At 39.6% G+C, this 22,712-nt stretch overlaps 3 protein-coding genes across 3 annotated transcripts; 2 read left to right on the forward strand and 1 right to left on the reverse strand.

The window, feature by feature from the left end:
* The first annotated feature begins 1 nt into the window (after position 1).
* On the forward strand, positions 2-10,644 carry LOC128515978 (cathepsin D-like). Its single transcript, XM_053490274.1, has 9 exons — positions 2-150; positions 2,302-2,443; positions 2,928-3,051; positions 3,154-3,272; positions 3,355-3,554; positions 6,209-6,331; positions 7,304-7,448; positions 8,977-9,075; positions 9,266-10,644. The coding sequence occupies exons 1-9, from the start codon at positions 86-88 to the stop codon at positions 9,425-9,427; spliced, it is 1,179 nt and encodes a 392-aa protein (XP_053346249.1). The 5' UTR covers positions 2-85; the 3' UTR covers positions 9,428-10,644.
* Positions 10,645-14,047: 3,403 nt separating this feature from the next.
* LOC128516017 (cathepsin D-like) lies at positions 14,048-18,523 on the forward strand. Its single transcript, XM_053490319.1, has 4 exons — positions 14,048-14,068; positions 15,664-15,762; positions 17,711-17,833; positions 18,242-18,523. Exons 1-4 carry the CDS (start codon positions 14,058-14,060, stop codon positions 18,249-18,251), a joined length of 243 nt encoding a protein of 80 aa, XP_053346294.1. The 5' UTR covers positions 14,048-14,057; the 3' UTR covers positions 18,252-18,523.
* Positions 18,524-19,093: 570 nt separating this feature from the next.
* mief1 (mitochondrial elongation factor 1) lies at positions 19,094-22,659 on the reverse strand. Its single transcript, XM_053490269.1, has 4 exons — positions 22,513-22,659; positions 22,212-22,392; positions 21,850-22,124; positions 19,094-21,470 (listed from the first exon to the last, which is right to left on the reverse strand). The coding sequence occupies exons 1-4, from the start codon at positions 22,657-22,659 to the stop codon at positions 20,652-20,654; spliced, it is 1,422 nt and encodes a 473-aa protein (XP_053346244.1). The 3' UTR covers positions 19,094-20,651.
* Positions 22,660-22,712: the final 53 nt, after the last annotated feature.

A 22,712-nucleotide genomic window follows, 5' to 3' on the forward strand; every position in this document is an offset into this window, starting at 1 on the left:
ACTCAGTTAACGGAAGTAGCGCGCGCTGGAGTTTTCACACCTTGTCAGTTAGTTTGTTACTTTGTTTCTGGTTTGAGGTGAAAACATGAAGAATCTCGGGCTGAGTGTGGGATTAATGCTGTTTATTATGAGCAGCGACGCCGTAATCAGGTAATAATATTATTAACAATAACAACATAGGAAGGAATTTCACTATTTGTGTTGTTTTTTGTTTTGTATTTCATAAAACCTAACAAACTCAAACTCTATGTAGATGCACATGCAGGAGAAACAGGACCTGCTAGTAGGATGTATAAGTAGGAATTGAGATGTTTTGAATTTTTGAATCACTGCAAAAAAAAAAAAAAAAAAAAAGTTTTATTAGGTAGCATTTCCTGACATCCTGGTAGCAGTTTATGACATGTTCAGCAGGCTGTGAACTTTTCAGTCTTTGCACTGTGTATCACTGTTGTGTCTCTGAGAAGGAAAGAAGACTCCTGAAACAGTACAATAATAACACACACACATTAGTGTTTACTCTCATGAGCTTGTGTAATATCTCATTCACACATTCACACACGCTGCATGTCGTCTTTCCAGTATTTTTCATTTCGGATTTAATATGACTTGTGAGTGACCGTTTGAGACGAGGCCCTGGTGATCAGAGCGGTCTCATGCACCGAGCCCTTTCTTCTCCTCATTGTTAAAAATAATTTAAAGTTTCACTTTCTGTTCTCTTTTCTTCCTGTGACAGAAAAGTGTAGCTTTCATAGGTTAAAAACAAATCTCTCTCTCTGTCTCTCTCGTTGTCTCCTGCCCACAGTTTGTTGTTTTTTCCAGGAAATGAGGAACCTGCAATAATACACAACTCTTCCTCTTAAAGACAGCTCTTCCAGGGGAAAGTTTTATATATATTACCTTTTATGTCCTTATCCGGAGCGACTTAGATTTTATCTTATTATACAGTTTAGAGTCAGGGAACAACAGAGACACCTTTGTGTTTGTGAGGTGTGAATCTGGCACCTTCTAAACCGTAGTCCAACCCCTTAACCACTGAGCTTCCATAAAAGGAACTTGGTGAAGGTCACTCTATGAGTGCAAGCTGATACACTGTGCGGTTTCACATCAAGCTGTAGCAATGAGATGAATAAACACAAAGTCCAGGTGTCAAAGGGTCTAAAGAATTGTTTCCTGTTTCAGAAAAAAACTGTTTTTTTTAAATACCTGAACATGCTAAAAATCAAAGGTCTGGACATGCCTCTTAATTCAGTGGCCATTGAATTAGGAGAACAATACTCCATCACCCTCTGTATTCCAACTAGGGAAAGTGAAAGCCAGTGGTGAATAGCATTGTATATTGAAAACATGAAAACTGTGAAATAAGACCTATGTAATCAAGTAAAGAGGAACAAATGTCTATTATTACTTTAAGACATCAAGACGCAGGCACACAGTATCTTCAGGTGCAGTTGAAGAACCCATCATGTTTTCCTAACCTACCAGACTTTTCTTCCAGACATATAGCAAACAATTTTTATTTGAGGTAGCATTTTCTGACATACTAGTAGCAGTTTGTGACCCACGTTTTTAACGTTAACAGAACATAATCACTGTCCCGGTGACTTAGAACTTTCTGGCATGTTGATTTAATGATCTCCATCAGTCCTTTGGTGGATTAATGGTTATTTTTTCGTCATGCAAATAAAATCAAATGTGCAATAAAACACTAAAACATAAACAATAAAATAAAAACAACTAAACTTTCAATAATAAACATAAACCCACATGTTACTGGGAGCAGTAGGATTGATTTATGGGTGTGGCACTAAAGTAGCAAAACATGATGTATTTTTGGCGTGTGCACACCTGGTAAGGGTGAGTAGAAGAGGCTGATGGGTAGGACAGGTTTATAGGACACCTGCTCTTAGTGAGTGCCACAGGAATAAAAACCAGAAAGAGCTCTGCTGCAGAAGAAAAGCTCATTTAGGGCATTTTCACATTAGGGCCCCAGGATCATTTCCAAGAACACTTGACCCTAAAGTCTGGTTCTTTTTCATCAGTGAGAATACAATGCCTGAGTCTGTTTGAGGAGGTAGTCTCAAGAATGATGCAGCGTCCTCGAATCAGATATGCCAACAAGTGTGATAAGTGTGATAATAACACCTCTTGTAATTTTACTTCACCTTTTATTTAAAAGGGGAATTTTCTATTGAAAAACAAAAAAAGAACAAACTATCTATTTTGATGTACTAGGCAGAAGACAGACGTTATAGAAATGACGATGTCATTTCATGGTGATCATGTCACTGGAATGTATTTCAGGATTCCCCTGCGGCGGATGACCTCTGTACGGCGCACACTCGTCGACAACGCGCTTGCCAAGGGCCGACTGAAACCTCGCGCTGAGGCGTGGAGCGAGGACGCCGCTCAGTTTCCTGTTGAGAAACTCTCAAACTTCATGGACGTAAGCAGCAGCAATAGAAGCAGCAAATGTTTAATTTTTTTTATTTTATTTATTTAAAGCAGCATCTCACAGTGTTCCCTGGCCACCACAGTTCCATTAAATCTTCCTAAAAATTGACCGGGACATCACTCTTACAGTCAGATTCAGATGTGTGTCCCACTGATATCTAATATTACACCATAGCACCGACATTTGTGATGAAATTTTCTGTAATACGCTCATGGTTACTATAACTCATGGTTAATATGGCTCATGGTTACGGCTCATTCATTCAGAGACATGCAAAATAAGATGTTTATGTAAAATTTATGGATGGAGTCCCGAGTGTCAGTGCTTTGTAAGAGTCAGAGGAAAAGCTGTACTGTTAAGTTTCCATATTTCTCTGCAACAATCGTTGTTAAGTTGGTGCGGTGGAAGATGGACCACTAGGGGGAATGCCTCTTATAGATATATAATGACTTGCATCTTCTTCTGACTTTATCAGGCTCAGTATTTTGGAGTGATCAGCATCGGGACTCCACCGCAGAACTTTACCGTCCTATTTGACACTGGATCCTCCAACCTCTGGGTTCCCTCCATCCACTGCTCCTTCTTCGACCTGGCCTGCTGTAAGTAAACAGAGCTGATCTCTACAGGGAACAGAGGGTGCTTTCACTGAGTTATTGTCAATCAGCACAGGAATAAACTCTCTCTCTCTTTCTCTCTCTTAGGGCTCCACCACCGTTATGACTCTGGGAAGTCGAGTACCTACGTAAAGAACGGTACTAAGTTCGCCATCCAATACGGCAGAGGAAGTCTGAAAGGTTACTTCAGTCAGGACACTGTCACTGTGAGTGTCTGGCCTTCTGATGGAATGTGTTTAACATGTTTATGAACTATTAAAGCTTATACATGTGTGTGTGCGTGTGCAGCTGGCGGGTCTGAATATAACGGACCAGATGTTTGGTGAAGCGGTGACGCAGCCAGGCGTGGTGTTTGCCATGGCCCGGTTCGACGGCGTGCTTGGCATGGGGTATCCCATCCTGTCAGTGGGAGGAGTCCTCCCTGTGTTCGACTCTATCATGGCTGCCAAACTCCTGCCGCAGAACATCTTTTCCTTCTACATCAACAGGTCTGAGTTCATGCCACCTTTTAGTTGTCTAGGTCTCGATACGTTACAAAAAAATGAATGGAGATGATGAGGAATGGGCAAAAATGTAAAAAGTGGATATATCACGATGCACAAACATGACAAAATGCGGGATTAGGGGTAGCTCAGTGGTTAACACATTAGACTACTGATCGGAAGGTCACAGGTTTAAACCCCATAACCATCAAGTTGCCACTGTTGGGCCCTTAAACAAGGCCCTTAACCCTCAATTGCTCACATGTGAAAAATGAGAAAAAGTAAGTCACTCTGGTTAAGGGAGTCTGGCAGTCAGGAAGTTTATTTTCATTGGTGAAAAAAATGCAGGAACCAAAAAACACATCTAAAGCCACAGGGAGATACACCAATCAGCCGTAATGTTACAACCATAAAATAAAAAAAAAATGATTTAAAGAAATGTTAGCACTTTGCTGTGTATGTGGTTGTCTTGTTTTCTTTTACAGTGGCAAGAAAGTATGAGCAGTTTATCAACATTCTTACAATAAGAAATCACTTCTATTTCCACCAAAATGTAGCAGAGGTCCAGAAGTGTTGTAACTGGTTAGAAGTAGTGAGGAAATGGCGTTCAGGCAGAGACGCGTGCAGAGGAGAGACGATTTAGGAATGCTGTGTGACACGGAGCTCATAAAAGACACATTTGGACGAAAATTTAAAATTTCTAAAATTATTTGTTTTTTAAATCACACTTGGTATGTAACATTAACAAACATTCTGTGTGCTCTCTCTCTCTCTCTCTCTCTCTCTCTGGTGACTAATACTGTACGATACTGAGATGCAGCTTTAAAACAGTGACACAGCCAACAGTGTCAGAAATAGTAAATTAAACTCTGCCCTTACAGCACCACAGATTATGCGCAGATTTATACACACAATATTTTCCATCCTAAATTAACTTTGAGCGTGATTCCTACGAGTGATTCTGAGATGCTTAGTCAGTACAGATCACATTTTATGACAAATTACACACAAAAGAACAAGAAATTCCAAAGGGTGCACTTAGTTTTTCTTGCCACTGTGTATGTTTAGTCAAACCAGTGCCCGAACAGGGAAAATAAAAGCAAAAAACGCATGTACTCTGTAACTAGACGTTGTTGTTACTGAACTTTTAGCTGTATTGTATCAAAAACACCATATCATTTATATATTGCAGTGAAAAGGTACATACATTTTTTATTTACATATTTGTCGCACTTAAATGATTCAGATTATCAAACAAATGTTAATATTAAACACAAAGATAACCGAGTAAATACAAAATGCAGTTCTTCAATGAAGATTTTATTTAGTAAGGCAAATCTGCTACATGGCGTAACCTCCACACCAGAGCTCAGAGATTTAAACCTGTGCGTATCAGGATTTGCTCGGTGCCATATCCAGGTGCTAAGCTCTGGTGTGGAGGTTACTTCATTCTGTATGAATGTCTGAAAGTTACTGATGCTAATGTCGGGGTGTTTAAATAATAATAATAATAATAAAGCAGGTCTATAGTTCTGAGATCTTCACTCTGTCTTCAGCTGATCTAAATATTGCATAGTAGAATGATTGTAATAGAAGAAAACCATAAGAGTTTGGTGCAGACATTTTAATTTATTTTAGCTTTTTTGGAATCAAAATTATTGTTTGGTTAAATGTCACTTGGCGAGTTTCCCCTTCAGCAGAAGCTTTTTGTTGCCATCAGCAAGCTTGGCTAGCTATCAGGAGTTCTGGTTGGATAGCTGAGTGCTCCTCTTGGTCGAAGGTGTTTAGCGCTGTTGCCTTGCACCTCCAGGGTCAAGGGTTTGATTTCCGCCTCAGGGTCTGTGTTCTTGGAGTTTGCATGTTCTCCCCGTGCTTGGTGGGTTTCCCCCGGGTACTTCGGTTTCCTTCCAGAGTCCAAGGACATGCAGATTAGGCTAATTGGCGTTCCCTATTTGCCCGTATTGTGTAAATGACAATCTAGTGTCGAGCTGCCAGGCCAACCCCATAAGTAATTGCCACAGAAACAACACATATATCTTCAGGGTGAGGAGTATCCATTAGCCGATGTGCCGGAAGGACCGAAATATAAAAAACAAAACAAAAAATCCTCTCAGGAGAATTGGTAGTGTTAAATTAAATTTGCTGGTTTTCTGGCACAGACCCGACTTTTTAGCACCACCCACACATTTTTGATAGGGTCGTGGCTCCAAAAGCTTAAAGTTAGCCTAGTTTATCCGTTCCACAACTAGCAGGTCTTTCAGTTCTAAGACCTATCACTCTATCTTCATATGGTCTAAATGTCACACAGTTTGCTTACAGCACTGCAGTCTGATTTCCAGATCTTTTGCTTTCTTAATTATTTTGCAATTAATACTTCTTTAATGCAAAATAAAGCAGCAAGTAAGAATTTTTTTTACTTTTGTTGGTCTTCAGCCCTTGACATTTTATATAATCCCCAGAAGAGTTTCATAACTGAACTCAGGGTGTCTGTGTAAATGTTTAATCTCTCACTTCTGCTTTTTCCTTGTTGGGGAAAGTTTGCCTGAAAAGTTCACCTTGGACCTTATTCTGTGTCTTAAGCATATGATTGTGACACACACATGTGACTGTGTTTGTGTGTGTGTGTGTGTGTGTGTGTGTGTGTGTGTGTGTGTGTGCAGGGACCCTAAAGCAGAGATTGGTGGAGAGCTGATGCTGGGTGGTTTTGATCAGCAGTATTTTGATGGAGATCTTTTTTACCTGAACGTCACCCGTAAAGCATACTGGCAGATCGAGATGGACGCGTAAGAAGTGATCTCACACAAACACACACACACACACACACACACACACAGAGTTGCTTTTACATTTTTCTTCCAAAAAAACCTGCTGGCTAAAGCACTTTCTTTTGTATAAAATAGGCCACGGTGATGCACACACTGTAACCATGACGACGCTCTTGTGTCCTAGTAATACAGAGGAGATCACACTTGGATGGAAATCACATCATATACCACTGAACATCCCAAACACACACACACTGTTATTTAAAGTTACAGTTTTCAGTTCATTCCATGTCCTGTGATGTGCTGATCATGTCCCGCGTGTTTGTTTTTCTCTTTAACCCGTGAGCTGCATCTGTACTGGTCAGGAGGTCGACACGCAGCGCTTCCAATCCTTACAAAACAGCCGAACATTTTATTTTATACACGCCAACCGTTTCCTCCTTGTCAGAGTTCTTTTTTTTGTAAGCAATATTTTCTTTGTTTTTTTCCATTACACAGTCAGCTTTGATGTGTGTTTGGGGTCATTGCCCTGTTAAGACACTAAATGGACAACAGAACGACATGTCTGCAAGATTATTTGTGTAGTTCACTTCCTATTCAAAAGTATGACCTTGATATCAAGTGTTATCATAAACTTTAAAGATAGAAAAATAGATGGACGGACAGATAGATGGATAGATAGATGGATGGATGCATGCATGCACTGGTCCTCCAGGACTGTAGCTGAGCACCGCTGCTTTATATGAATTTAAGCGGTGAGTTTAAAAAGCCATGCTGCAAGATACACGTTCATATCAGAAAGCAGAAATGCATATCTTCTAATAATAAGTGTGTAGTGTACAGATAGGGGTGTTAAATATTAGAGACCCTTGTTTAGCATGTGCTTGGTGTGTGTATTAGTGCACCTCAGTCTGGTGTTCTTATAAACAGATGATGTTGGCTCATGATGTGCGTGTGTATGGGTGTGTGCGTGTGTATGTGTTGATGCAGAGTGAAGGTGGGAGGCACACTGACACTGTGTAAGGATGGTTGCCAGGCAATTGTTGACACGGGAACGTCCATGATCACAGGGCCAGTGCAGGAGATTCGAGCTCTGAACAAAGCCATTGGAGCCATCCCTCTGATCATGGGGGAAGTAAGTGAGACACACACACACACACACACACACACACACACACACACACACACACACACATTTTATTGAACACTCCCAATTCATATGAAACGAGTTTTTCTTAATTGCGTGCAAATTAAGTATAATCACAAATCCTAAAGAATAGATTCTTTAAATGATTCCTCAAACCGATCCTACTCTGACATTTCTTCAGTTTCCTGCTTACAGCTTCATTTCCCTCCCTGCAAGTAGCATAAACATGGTTTTATTTACTTTACAACTCTTATTAAATGCCGATAGAGAAATAATTTAGAAAAGTAAAGATTTAGAAGCCGCTGCAGCTAGATAAGCTAAATTGTTATCTGTCCTCATCCTCTTAGGCCTCTCAGCTGCATTTGACTCAGTGAACCACAAGATTCTCTTGTCCATTCTTACAAGCCTTGCAATCTGTGGCACGGCATGGCAGGCAATGGTTTGCTTCCTACCTAGCAGATAGGTCGTATGAGGTGACATTGATGGGATACACCTATCAGAGTCTGTATGCAGACTTTCTACTGGTGTCCCACAATGCTCAGTACTTGGCCCTTTCCTGTTCTCCCTCAATACTCAGTCTCTTGGTAATGTCATATTCTCGCACAGCTTTTTATACCATTGTTAAGCAGATGACACGCCACTCATTTTCACCTCCCTCAAACACTCAGGTTTCCACCCAGATTTCAGCATGTCTGGCAGACATCTCATGCTGGATCATCAGCTAAAACACAATCTCAGTAAAACTGAACTGCTGTTCATCCCAGGTGATTCATTCCCAGTCAAGACCTTGTGATCTTTCTGGACAACAATCAGATCACTCCTTCAGTCACTGCCCGCACTTTCTGTACAATCAACTGTCATTTTCCCCCCACACATTGCTAACCTTACTTGCACTTGTTGATTTCTTCTTTAAATCAGAGGAATTTGGCTATTCTTCAGACATGCCGCTGTCCACCATTTATCCTCTGCAGCTTATCCAGAATGCAGCTGGACGTCTCGTTTTCAACCTTCTTACAAGTTCTCGCACGCCACCCTACTTCTTCGCTCCCTGCACTAGCTTCATGTACAGTAGCTGCCCGCATCAAATTCAAAACCCTGAAGATCGCCTATAAAGCTAAAAACATCCCAGCACCCACTTACCTCTCAGCTCAAATCACACTCCGCACCGCACCACGTTCCTTCTGATCCTGCAGCACTGCTCATCTCGTTCTACCATCTCTTAGAGATCGAGGAAGACATGCGTCTAGACTATTTTCTGTTCTGGCACCTAGGTGGTGGAATAACCTTCCTCTAGATGTCTATACAGCTAAGTCTCTGGCAATTTTCAAACGACGACTAAAAACCTATTTGTTTCTTCAATATTTAGGTTAAACCCTCTTCTTAAATAAATTAAAAAAATATCTGTTGATGGACAGATTAAAGTATAACCAAAGCTTTTGTACTCTGTAACAGTTTGAGATTATACACTAAGACGAAGAGGCAGGAAAGCCTAACGGTATGTCCCCTGTCTCTGTAGTACTGGATTGACTGCAAAAAGACTCCTTCACTGCCGGTGGTGTCCTTTACTATGGGAGGGAAAACCTTCAACCTGACTGGAGAGGACTACATCTTCAAGGTGTGCTAAGATTTCTACTGGTACTATGTTTGTGTGTGTGCGTGTGTGTAATTGAGGAGCTCTGGTTCCTGTTTCACAATCACAGTAGAGATCTCACGCTGACAGGTAATGGTGCAATGATACAAAGATACAAAGTTCAAAACATGGCCTTGTTAATTCTCTCTCTCTGTTTTCTTCTCTCTCCGTTCAGTCGACTAAGTTCGGTGTGACTATTTGTTTGTCTGGCTTCATGGCAATGGACATACCTCCCCCTGCTGGCCCTCTGTGGATCCTTGGAGATATTTTTATTGGCCGTTTCTATACCGTCTTTGACCGAGACAACGACCGAGTTGGATTCGCTCTGGCCAAGTGATTCCAGTGTTTGATTCCTGACATTTCTTTCTTAATAATTCACAGAAACGCTATACCAATCAAGTCTGTAAACACTGTTTCCTTACAGTGTTTAAATCTGTCAAATTACAAAAAAGAAAAGAAAAAAAAGGCTGATAAAAGTAATTGCAGTTCCTACAAGTATCATAAAAAAATTGTTACCTCAAAGGCGCTGCCCAGAGCCCTTGAGCTAGGCTCTTAACTCTGTGAGATTTCCACACACACATATTAGCTTTCACGTTAAACATATAACAAAAAAAACAGAATTTAAATACATGGACTTAATAAAACAGTATAAGATGAATGACATTTGATTTCACAATATTATTCTCTTTTCCTCACATACACTCATCAGATCCTTTTTGGCATTTTTGTCTTTTTTTTCCTCGCTTTAATCATCTCTGGTTACAAAAGCTGTTCTTATTATTTATGAGCTTAGATTCATGGTTCATTCTTTTATATTTTGGTCTGAATGTTTACAAAAATTTGCCAAAAATACAAATTGCGTTATTGTCAGAAAAGAATACGATATGACATCATTAAAAGTGTTTCAAACAAATAGAGTTTAATATGATTTAAATTTAAGATCAAGAGCTTTTATTTAAAAAAAAAAAAATTGCATTATCGTCATTTTTCTATTTGACGTGTTTTAAGTTACTTTCCTGAAGCAGGTGTTAAGCAGCAGTACAGAGATCTTGCACACACTGTAACCTCCTGAAAGAGTTTAATCAGCTTGATATCGGTAATTATAATGTGTCTACCAACACAAGAAGAGTGAGTGAATAATAAGAATATAATCTGAGAACATCGTCAACTGTTGAAAGTCAGATTATTCAGAATTTTGCTTTAAAAAGAAGATTGTGATTGTGTTATTGTTTTTGTAATGTTTTTTCAAAGTGTTTAAAATTGACTTTTATATGTAACAAGAAGTTACATAAAACCCCGAAAACATAGCTGAATAGATTTGAAGTTTATGTTGAATCTTTGTATATTTGAGTTCCTGAAGTTTGTAGGATTTCATCTTTTTCAGAGTGACACTCCTAATTTTATGATCCGGACCAGTGTTTAAATTGGATTTTTAAGTTTTTTTGTTGTTGCTGTTGTTGTTTTTGCTTGTTATTGCACTGAGGATTGGATTTGCACTGAACTGGCTTTCAGCTATGAAACTCAAATAAAGAAATTTGTGTTTATCATAATGAAGGCCAGCGTTTGTCCCAGTTTGTCTAAATTGTTATTAGAGATAATCTGTCTGTTGGATTCCTACAGTGTTGATTTAAAATCTCAAAACCTGTCCTGTGTGGTCATAGGGGTAGTTCGGTATTTTTCAAGTCTCTCTTGAGGTGAATACATGTACATTACCATAGGTCTTGGATGTTATAATTTTTTCTGCTATGCACACCAACCAAGACTGTCACTCAGAATCCGAGTACAATGTAAGTAATTGGGGCAAAATTTCACAACCCAAGCACAGAAGTGGGACCTTATCTTTACCTCCAGCAATGTTTCTGAATGTTTTTCCGCACTTTATACTAAAACATCTGGCTGGTCTGCAGTAGAGGTGGGAAATGAATCATTTTAGTAACTTGGTTCTTTAAATCTCGTTCATCAAAATTAATAGATAGTTTGAGTCATTTAGTTCATTTCGTTCTTTTACTCAAAAATAAAATAAAATGTTACATTTTCAATAAACAGACCTAGAACACGTCTACATACACAAATTTTGGCTATAGTTCCAGTAATAAAAATATTACAATGCAGCTAAGGACATAGTGTCTATGAGAGTCACGTGACAAAGACTCAAAGGTAACTACTCATTTCTGTTTCCTGTACATTCCTGTACAAGCTTATTGTGTGGTAAACGTTATTTAAAAAAAATATATATTATTGCCTTATCAACACTTTAGTTATACATTATAAGTTATATTGTTTACATTAACTCATGGTTTATTTGGCCATTGGCATAATTTATATTTCCTCTAAAGAGAGATTGTTATTAATAAAAAAAATGTAATTAATAAAATCCTACAGTTAGCCCATAAACAGCGGTTGTCAACGTTTAATTATTATTTTTTTGTAAATGCGTACAGTTAAATGTTGGATTGTGAGCAGTATTCATTCCCGAAAGCGTGCTTGTATATTAAAACACTTGTATATCAAAGTGAATTTCCCCATAAGAAATGTAGGACACACACACACCCCTCTGCTCGAGCACAAAAACACACACACGCACACCTCTGCTCGAGCACATACACAATAATTTAGACGAAGAAAGTTTTTATCCTAATTAAATACTATTAAATGGTGCTGTATTTAATTTTTAAATAATTCTGTGATAGTTGCAAAAAAAACACACTCACACCCAGCATGAGCACACACACACATATACAAACACAAAATAAAAGATGCTTTAGAGAAGAATCATCAGTTGTGATCACATAACTCTTGGCGTCAAAACAAGTAGCGCATACTGTACATGTCACATGATACTCAATGATATTTTGTACTCGTATATCAAGACTCGCTCTTTTAACAATGTATTTAACATTTTTGCTTGTCTTGTGGAACGTTTGAAAACCGGGTGACAGTCCAAGGTTCCACTGTATTCTAATTTTCTGAGATACTGAATTTTGGATTTTCAGTAACTATAAGCCATAATCATCAAATTGAAAATAAATAAACACATGACATATATCAGTCTGTGTGTAATAAATCTATATAATTCATTAATTTCACTTTTTGAATTGAATTATAAAATAAATCACCTGTACATCCAAAGTAGGTTTTATTTCACTACTTAAAATACTTTTTACATTTTCTTCAGCAAAACATTAGGTTTTGATAAGTTCCTGTTAATATTAATTTATTGTATGGTTCGGGCGACAGTGCTAACCACTAAGCCACTATTGCACCTAAACCACAATTCAATGGTTTTAAAAACATAAAAGCTCTATTTGAAAAGCGTTTGATACTTGTTGACATTAAAAATATTTTGAAGATGTAAAAATTGATTCCAAAGTGTTAATGATGCATAAATGGTTACAATAAAATATAATAGTTCTGTATCTGTAAAACCTTTGATATCTTTTAAAGATCTCATCTCTTATAACTTACTAGAATTTACCTGTGACGCCGCCCCCACACATAAGGTCTACTTGTGGTCCCGCCCCCGTGCAGAGTGTATTTGCTGTCGTACAGTATGCGCCATTGCTGTAATAGATGCTCTGCAGTCTGAAATTTGGGGTCTCTGTAGACCTGAGCTCGACGTACCTGGTTTTTATCACAGACGAGACTGCCTGCTGTTACCTTTGATGAGGTACGCCTGTGACACGCCCATAGGATGACATAAAAGCTGTTAACCGCCTGTGACGCCCACAGCCTGATATAAAAGCTGATAATCAAATGTGACATGCCCAGAGAAAAACCTGTCTGATCTACAGACATTTCTGGTATTTCTTTTCCCACAGTAGTGTATTTCTAAGAAAATATTAAATTTCCTAACTTTGAGGGAGATTAAAATAATCAAAATAGGATTACTACTTTACTGTTTTTAGGTAAAAAATAGAAGCAAGGATGGATTTTTCACAAAAATTTAGAGGAAGCCAGTTTTTATCCTAATTAAATACTGTTAAACGGTGCTGTATTTAATTTTTAAATAATTCTGTAATAGTTACAAAAAAAAAAAAAACACTTGGTTGTTAGATAAAACCATGTTTCCAAGAAAATAAATATAATTTAAATGGTTGACGTACAAAAATGGTAGACCTGGGAGGTTGTTTCTAAACAGGGTTTGATAGCCCACACCTCACTGTTCTACAATGTATATTATGTTTTTATACATTTTTTTTCTTTTTTTTATTAAAAACGTTTTTCCCAGTTCTCAAAAATGTATATCATGGATATTATAATAATAATTATAGAAGAAGAAGGAATATTATTTGTGCTGTTTTTATATTTTTGTTAACCTCAGTGTAGATGCATGCAGGAGAAACATATTAATATTATAATTTTTGCCTTGTTTATCACTGTTGTGTCTCTGAGAAGAAAAGAAGACTCCTGAAACAGTACATTAATTTATGCACATTTGTACCACACACCACAATTCCTCTGCATCCTTGGTTTTGTCTCAGAAACAGCATTTTTAATGTCAGCCCACAAGTTTTCTATTGCATTAAGGTCTGGGGATTGGGCTGGCCACTCCATAAAGTCAATCTTGTTGGGCTGGAACCAAGATGCTGCTCGCTTACTGGTGTGTTCGGGTCGTTGTCTTGTTGAAACACCCATTTCAAGGGCATTTCCTCTTCAGCATAAGGCAACGTGACCTCTTTAAGTATTCTGCTGGACTCTATTCTGCTTGATCCATGATTCCTGAAATGTGATAAAGAGGCCCAACACCATAGTACGAGAAGCTTCCCCATATCATGATGCTTGTGCCTCCATGCTTCACTGTCTTTACAGTGTACAACCTTTTCTGCGTTTATCCTTCAATAAGGGAAACTTGTTCAACACCTGTTTTTCACAAAATAATTTACCTCTCTAATTGAACGCTGCTATTATTTTGAACTCGCCCCATTTCAATTAATGATTAAATTACACAGAATCAGGTGCATCCAATCATGACTGTTGGGTAAGTTGGTTTTCTATTACTCCACTACAACTACAAGTAAAATATTTACCATGAAGAAGTATCATTTCTCACATAAACAATTATTGATCTGGTTACTGATGTTGGACTGATATTATTTTGAACACAACTGTATATCACTCACCGTTTATCAATAGACACACTGACCTCCAAATGGATGCAGATTCTGACTTGTGTATTGATGAGTTTTTGAGCATGATAAGACCCCCAAGAATGATTATTAACAATCCTTAAAAGAGCAAGCAGACCCTTCGCACTACTAGTGCTTGGGCCCTTAAAACAGGGCGGTATGGTGGTGTAGTGGTTAGCACTGTCGCCTTGCACGTCCAGGGTGTGGGTTTGATTCCCCTCTCTGGTCTGTGTGCATGGAGTTTGCATGTTCTCCCTGCCATTGATGGGTTTCTTCTAGGTGCTCCAGTTTTCTCCCACAGTCCAAAGACAGGCAGATATGGGTAATTAATGTTCCCAGATTGCCCCAGGCTACCCAGCCATTGTAAATTGTGCCAGTCTCAAGATTGGTTAGAAAATGGGATAGTTGTATCAGGAAGGGCATCTGGCATTAAACCTGTGCCAAGTGTGTGTGTGCAGACCAGGTGGTACGCTATGGGAACCCTTTGACGGAGCAGCCAAAAGAGAAAAAAAAAAAAACAATGGAAAAAGCAAAATGGTGAAATGAGCGGCAGTTGTGTGAAAGCTTTATGCAAATACACAAAACTTATATAGATCTTACTCAACCAGAAGTACAGTTTTACTCCCAGGTACAGCATAAGGATTGGGCATTTGCAGACTTTTTGTCACTAAGTGGCGCTATAACCATTGACTGAGGCATCAGGCATTCTCTCAACAGCTGCACATGATAGTAAATGAATTCAAGAAAAGTATTGTAATGAAACAAATTCAATTCAATAATCACAGTACTACAATTACAGTACAAATTTAAAATTTAAATTAAAGGTAGGTGTTTCTTATTTGCATTAAATTTAAGCAAAGTAAATGTTAACACATTAAGCCTTTGGATTTTATTATGTGCATTTAGAAAAGCTCTGTGTGTCGATAGGGTTTTGTGTCATTTTATACGTTGTGTTGTTTGAATTTGTACTAGATTTATTAACTGAATTAAATAAAACTAAATGATAATAAAAATTCATACATTGTCAGGACGTGCTACTGACAGATGTTTTTGCAATCTTATGATAAGAATGAAATGCTGTAGGCTGCTATGATCTTTATAATTTTCTTTAATAAGTAGGGAAAGCATTTTTAAAAAGTACATTTCTACATTCCAGTAGCACAGGGGTCTCCAAATCCAGTCCTGGAGGAACAGTGTCCAACACAGATTGGTGACTCCTCTTCTAAAACACAGCTGATTTAACCAATCTGTTAATTACTAGGTTCAGCAGGTGTATTTAGGTGTTGGTAAATTACAAATTGTGCTGGTCACTGGACCTCCAGGACTGGATTTGGAGACCCCTGCAGTAGCACATAGTGCATTGCAGGCATTGCACTCATATGAACTTGGACAAAGAAACAGACAGAATTTGCCGTTAATTTTACTTGTTTGGTAAAAAATGTCAAAGTGCCCTCAGGATACATCAGCCTCAGGGTTCATCAAGCACCAGTACCTCAGACTACAGCCTAGAGGAAAAGACGCATCTCAGCATCTCAGCTGTCTGGAGGTGATTGTCTTCAGTCATACCGTATTCTACAGTTCCTTCTTTATAAAAATAAAGTAACTTTTGAGGTGAGTTAGAAGGTGTGTGGTGAAAATGTTGTTATGACCGCTGTTGTATTTGCAGCTTCTGGACCAAAAGGTGATGTAAGGGGAAAATATCACATAATCATTATATAATTATATATCAGTTCTGTGAGAAGCGCAGATTTACATTAATACGCTCAATCTAATGCATCAAGGTTATAATGTATAATGGTTATAATGGCAGCTCATTCATAGAGGCATGTAAGATAAGATGTTTATTTAAAATTTATGGAAGGAGTCTCCAGTGTCAGTGCTTTGTAAGAGTCAGAGGAAAAGCTCTACCTTTAAGTTTCCAAGTTTCTTTGTAACTTGACAAACTGAGTAGTGAGGGAACGAGCATTCATTCATAGCTGCTGAAATGGAAGTGAAAAATTGTATGATGTCATTGTTTAATAAGTTTACATACACTCGCTGTTAAATCAATGTGGTGTAAGAGGAACTATTAGGTGGCATTCCTCCTATAGATTTTTAATGACTTGCGTGTTCTTCTGACTTTATCAAACTTAGTAAGTCAAGTCATGCAACATAACTTGCAACATGCAATACAAATTTACAACATAACTTAACGGAAAACTAACCAGCTAACTAAGAAGCCTAATTAGCTAATTTACAAATTTACAATAAATTCCTGCGTGAAGAAGCTTCTCCTCAGTCTCTCTGTGCTTAGGAACTTCTTCATCTGGTAGTTCCTGTCCACTATCAGCTCCTTTGTCATGCTGACGTTAAGGAGGAGGTTGTTCCTTTGGTACCAGGTTCTCAATTTCCTCCAGCTAGGCTGTCTCATTGTTGTCAGAGATCAGGCCCACCACAACGATGTCGTCAGCAGACTTGATGGTGGTCGAGTTGGTAGTGAAGTCACAGTCATATTTTTTGTCTATCAAAAGTTGTTTCTAGACAAAGTTTATTATTATTATTATTATTTTATGTAAATTTCTTGTTTTGCTGGCAGATACTTCTGCTTCTTTCAAGAAAAAAAATTGCAAAATTAAAAATTCTGCTAATAGAACAAAAAAAAAATTAGTAAAACTTGTCTAGAAATATGCTTAATAAACTTATATTTGGTATGTTGTAATCTTATATTAAGTAATTTTGGATAATTTTGACTAGATTGCAGTGCTGAGTTGGTACAGGCTAAAGAAATCATTGCCGGGTCAGAAAGTTCATATTCATTAGTGAAGAACGCAGGATTCAAAACCAGATCTAAAGCTACAGAGAGATACACCGCTCAGCCATAATGTTAAAACCAAAATGTAGAAATATATTAGAACATGATGTCTTAGAGAAATGTTAGCGCTTCACTTCTTTTACATATTCTGTTAAACCAGTGGCAGAAAGGGGGAAAATAAAGGGAAAAAACACACAGATGCTCTGCAATCGACCATTGTTGTTGTTACTGAACTTTAAATTGTATTGTATCACAAGTACCATCTAATTTATATAGGGCTCCATAATTTATAGGGTCCTGTTCCTTTAGCACTAAAGAATTATTTCACAGCGAAATACACAAAAGAAAAAGAAGCGAGTGTGTTTTTCACCCTGTAGCGCTAGAGCTCATCTCAGGCTTCGATGCCTTTGCTCAATGTGTAATGTGCAGAAATACAGGATCTGCTAAGCCAATTCATGTGTGTGTGTGTGTGTGTGTGAGAATTTGTGTCATTTTATTTTATTTCTTCATAATATAATCCCCAGAAGAGTTTCATAAGTGAGCTCAGGGTGTCTGTGTAAATGTTTTTCCTAACGCACGACATCTCTCGCTGCTGCTTTTTCCCTGCTGGGGAAAGTTTACTGGGAAAGATTATTTTGGACAGAATGCTGTTCTAGTGTGTGTGTGTGTGTGTGTGTGTGTGTGTGTACGTGTGTGTTTGTAGTGACCCTGAAGCAGAGATTGCAGGGGAGCTGATTCTAGGTGGTGTTGATCAGCAGTACTTTGAAGGAGATCTTCATTACCTGAACGTCACCTGTATAGCGTACTGGCAGATTAGGATGGACACGTAAGAAGTGATCACACACACACACACACACACACATATACACACACACACACACACACACACACACACACACACACACACACACACACACACACACAGAAAAACCTGTTGACTAAAGCACTTTTTTAATGTATAAAATAGGCCACGGTGATGCACACACTGTTACCATGACGACGCTCTTGTGTCCCAGTAATAAAGAGGAGATCAAGCTTGGATGGCCATCACATCATTAACCAACAAACACACACACTGTTATTTAAAGTTAGTTTGACGAATTATAAACACGCAGCACTTCTAATCTTTTCTAATATAGCATTTTATTTTATATATACGACAAATATTTCCTTCTTTACAGAGTTAATTTTTTTCATAAGCAATATTTTCTGTGCGTTTTTTCTCATTATACAGCCACCTTTGATCTGTGTTTGGGGTCATTGCCTTGTTGGGACACTTAATGGACGAGAGGACAACACGGGCCACCTTTAGATAGCTGACCTGTGTGTTAATTCACTTCCTAATTTACCCCCAACCTTAGGATTAATTATAAAGATTTATCTTATTTTATCGTATCTTATCCCTGCTTACAGCTTGTCTGTGTATGTGTGTCTGCCCTGTCTAGTGTGTACCCGGCCTCATGCGCTAAGCATCCTGGGAGAGGCTCCAGGCCCCCGGGACTCTGTATACAGAATAAAGCGGTATAGACAATGAGTGAGTGAGTCAATGGAATTCATATAAAACCGAACAGGCCACGCCCACCAGGAACAAACTACAACTTGACACAAGCCAAATAATGTCTGTACGCTTTCGGTTGATAAAAACAGAACTTTCCTACCCTGCAACTGTTTGAGATTATACCCTAAGATGAAAAGGCAGGTGAATCTAATGGTACGTCCTCTGCCTCTCTGTAGTATTTGATTGATTGCAAAAAGACTTCTGCCAGTGGTGCCAGTGGTGTCCTTCATTATGTCCTTCACACTTCCTGTTCCTTATACAGACAGTGCAAAGAAACAAAGCTCAAAACATGGCCTTGTTAATGTTAAGTAAAATAAACTACCGTCCCCCTATTATAGAGATAAAGAGAATTTATTATCATTGTAGTGATGCAATGAAATTTGTTTGGTGGCTTTCAGAGACCAGCAGCAAGTGAATTCATAGCTGCCCTTTAATATTGATACGAGAGTCGCTGTGTGAGTCAAACGATCCAACAAAGACTAATAATCATCTTATTCCAAATAACACAGACGGATATTTATCCATGAGTCTTATTTTAATACATCACCAGAGACATTACAACAGGGTGCAGTGTACTCGTATCATCATCATAATCATATTATACATAAATAATTCATTTCTTGAGTTAAATAAATCTGTATATAGTCTCAGGTGACAAACAGTCCAGGTGTACTTTAGTCTCATACACACAGTTTTCTTACACTTTATTTATTTTTACAGTGATTTATCATTTGCTAAAGGTCATCTGAGTGACATGGCCCTCAACAAATAATCAACAAAATAAAAACCACAGGAAAGTACCAAAAATATACACACTCTGTCTAAATGCAGGTAGTAACATCATTATGCTACTATTTCGGTAAAGGACTTTTATTTATTAATTCTTTTCAATGAATACAGTCTAATTTTCAGCCTTTAATTCTAAAAACACACTAATGTTTCATTTTAGAATAAAATATTATAATAACAAATCTGAGCTTCAACACAAGATTTCCAGTTTAAACTGACTCGTGTGGAAGAGATTACAGCCATGCTTCCATAACCATAAGATATTTCCATCCTCCATCACAGCTTCTCAGTCTGTACTACATTTATGCAGCATGGGATTTTAAAGCCATCATCAAATTTGATCATCATTTCCGAAAAAGTCACAGTGATTAAATTAAACATTGCAGAAAAACAGATTTTATATGAGGTGATAAAATGACAAAGGTGTAATATACATCAGTTACATTACAGCGCTGATGTGTTTTGCGCCATGATTGTTTGGAAGCAGCAGCTCCTGTTTGGTTCTGATACGCCATTGTTCATATAGTAAAAGCACGTTTACAGGGACGTTTTGTAAAAGTGAAAATAAATTTGTGTAAGTTGTATGGAGTCTCCATTGTCGGTGATTTCTAACAGTCAGAGGTAAGACTGAAATCAAGTTTTCCGACATTTTCAAGACAGGGGAGTTTACAATTTGGCCTTCCGCAAACTAATTTGCTAATATTTAACTATGAACAGATAAAATGTAAAAAGATTTGTCATTGTGATTTATTTTTTGTATATTTTCTTTAAACAGTTTCCTAAATTTAGTGGTAGCCAGTTCCCACCAGTGTCTCTGCAGCTGGCTTATGGTTGTAGCGTCACTAGGGAATCAAACTCACAACCTCCTGCGAATGTGTTTCTTTTGCGTTACTCCACATGGGGGTACTGTAATAAGGAAAATAATCAATCTCAGGGCAGGGACGGAGACTCCGCCCTGGGCTGCTTTATGAAGAATGAGCCTTGTGTTTTAGGACATCAGTGCCATTTTATTATTTTTTTTTTATTTTTCATCAAAGCACATACACTTACATTAGCAACACTGTTCAACATGCTAACAAACACACACACACACTGTTTTATGAATGTAAATGGTTCTGTAGAAACATAAAGCACAGGCAGATGATTGTGTGAGGTGCCCTGTTCAACACTGATGACGCATAGCAGCAGATTCTTTCCGCAGTAAAATGTTTGTGTACACACACACACAATTAAATTAATTGGTGCATTAACAAGTTTGGTAGCAATATCAAGTTTTACCCTGTAATGTGTGTGTGTGTTACACAGTCCTGAGCAGACTCTCAGGGTCTGAGAGCGAACAGTACAGCGTGTACCCGAGTTCATCAACCTCTCTCGGCGTGAGCTCACACAGCAGGTTGACTTTGTGGTCGAAGATGCAGGGCAGCGTCCCAGCCTCTAGGTGTCCCACTAAAGTACGGATGAGCTGTGTGAAACGCTCGGCCAGCGCCCCGCGGCTCCAGTCGTGCTCGCTCTCGCTCAGCAGGAGCACGGCGTTGGCGAGGTGGCCGGCGTTCAGTGGCGCCAGCGACGGGTTCAGTTTGCAAATGGCTTTGGCGATTTTCAGGCAAACGCAGCGGCATCCGTTATCGTCTCGATCCAGTGCCAGCAGCTTCGTCGTTTCCGCCGACCAAAAACTCTGCCTCCAGAGGTTCTCTCGCTCGCGGTGTGGTTTGGCGACGAGAGACACGCCGTCCTCCGAGACGAGCAGAGGCAGAAAGTCGACGTGGAGACGGAGCTCGGAGTCGTATTGCACCTCCAGAGAAAGCGTGAGTGCCTCCGTTTGTGACGGGACGGCCGGAAGGACCACGTAGCCCAGCGCGCTGCCGATGGCCGGCCAGTTCATACACCCGGTCACCAGCTTCTCAAACACCTCCAGCACGCTCTTGGGCGAGAGGTAGCCGCCGATTAGGCAGCGGTCCCAGTAGCTAGAGCCGCGGGGGAAGTACTCCAGATTCTCACGACGCACGAGCCAGAACCCCGGAACGTTCATGATGGTCTCCTCACCGGGAATGAACGACCACAGACTCTTCTCCAGGATCAGAGGAACCATCAGCTGAGCGTGGTCTGCCGACACCACCTAGCGAGAGACATCATCATTATCATCATTAATACAGAGTTCCATCAGCACATTCAAAAGTCGGATTTGTTCTCGACAAGTCCGACAAAATGAGTCTTATACACCTTGGACATAATATACAATGTACAGCGTACCAATCCGCTTGACTAAATCTGTCCCCTTTTCATAAACTGTACCTGCGCCTAAGGAAATGAATCTCACACAGCGTCCCCTCGCCTCAAATTGACGGCGGGAATCCTGAGCGCCATTTTGTCCCTGAGCTGTTTTTCACTGAACTGGACTGTAAACTCTGTTTTGTTGAGGATTTTCCGAAATTAGGTTTATTCACCATCAGGACAGATGTATATTATTATTGTTGTTGTTATTGTTGTGTGCTGACCTGCAGGTCGTGGTAGAGGCTGCCGCTAAGGTACATGTCCCGGAGCGGCATGTCTGGCACTTTGGTGTGGATGAAAGCTTGTAGTTCTGCTCGGATGTCGAGGGCGGCATGTCGAGCTGCCTGTTGTTCGTCGGGTGAGATGTTCGCACGCTCGTGATAAAATGCCCACAGGTGCTCCTGCAGGGACAGACGCATCCGCCCCCGCTGCAGCGCCGCTTTACTACTGCTCCTGCTCTTGCTGCTGCCGGGACGCCCGGCTGTCCTTCGGGGAAAATCTGAATTCATGCCCACACACACACACAAGTTCAGGTGTACAAGTTTTATACTGAAATTCAAAGCTGGTAGATAAAGCATAATTTTACCAGTCTGAAACGAGCTGGAGGACGTGGGTAGCGTCTGCAGCGAGCGACTGACGTTGTGCTTCATTTCGTGGTTCAACGTCCGTGGCGATGACCCCAGCCAGCTCGGCTCCTCCCAGCTCCTCTTTCCTGAATGGCTGGGTTTCGTAGGGCTGGAGGGAGCGCTAAGGGCTCGGTCGTACATCTGAGACAAACAGCACAAACACACAGAGAGAAGTTCAGAGAGGAGAAAGTTTACAGCTGCCTCGCATGGTATAAAGGTGAGAAAAAAAGACGTTACACAGGTAACCCAACACGCACTTACTCTCTTGACAGCGAGTGTAGCGATGCCTAGCATGGCGGCTCCCCCGACCCCCAGCACCAGCTTGGCGTTGGACAGCACGAAGTCGATGGCCGATCCGAGTCCGTTGTCGTCTTTCTTTCCTTTCCGATCTCCGTTCACTCCCGCCATCCTTCACCAGAGTCACAAAGAGGGATCAGAGTCTGACTCACCGCCGTCGGATC

This window comes from Clarias gariepinus, chromosome 28, assembly GCF_024256425.1.
Source record: "Clarias gariepinus isolate MV-2021 ecotype Netherlands chromosome 28, CGAR_prim_01v2, whole genome shotgun sequence".
Taxonomy (NCBI): Eukaryota; Metazoa; Chordata; class Actinopteri; order Siluriformes; family Clariidae; genus Clarias; species Clarias gariepinus.

Bases quoted from the DNA above. Each gene is read 5' to 3' on its own strand.
- LOC128515978 (XM_053490274.1), top strand. From the start codon at position 86: ATGAAGAATCTCGGGCTGAGTGTGGGATTAATGCTGTTTATTATGAGC. The intron at 2,444-2,927 runs GTAAGCAGCAGC...TGACTTTATCAG, and splicing joins AACTCTCAAACTTCATGGAC to GCTCAGTATTTTGGAGTGAT. The intron at 7,449-8,976 runs GTAAGTGAGACA...CTGTCTCTGTAG, and splicing joins TCCCTCTGATCATGGGGGAA to TACTGGATTGACTGCAAAAA.
- LOC128516017 (XM_053490319.1), top strand. The intron at 15,763-17,710 runs GTGATTGTCTTC...GTGTGTTTGTAG, and splicing joins AGCATCTCAGCTGTCTGGAG to TGACCCTGAAGCAGAGATTG.
- mief1 (XM_053490269.1), bottom strand. From the start codon at position 22,659: ATGGCGGGAGTGAACGGAGATCGGAAAGGAAAGAAAGACGACAACGGA. The intron at 22,125-22,211 runs GTAAAATTATGC...GCATGAATTCAG, and splicing joins CTCCAGCTCGTTTCAGACTG to ATTTTCCCCGAAGGACAGCC. The intron at 21,471-21,849 runs GTCAGCACACAA...GTCTCTCGCTAG, and splicing joins GCCTCTACCACGACCTGCAG to GTGGTGTCGGCAGACCACGC.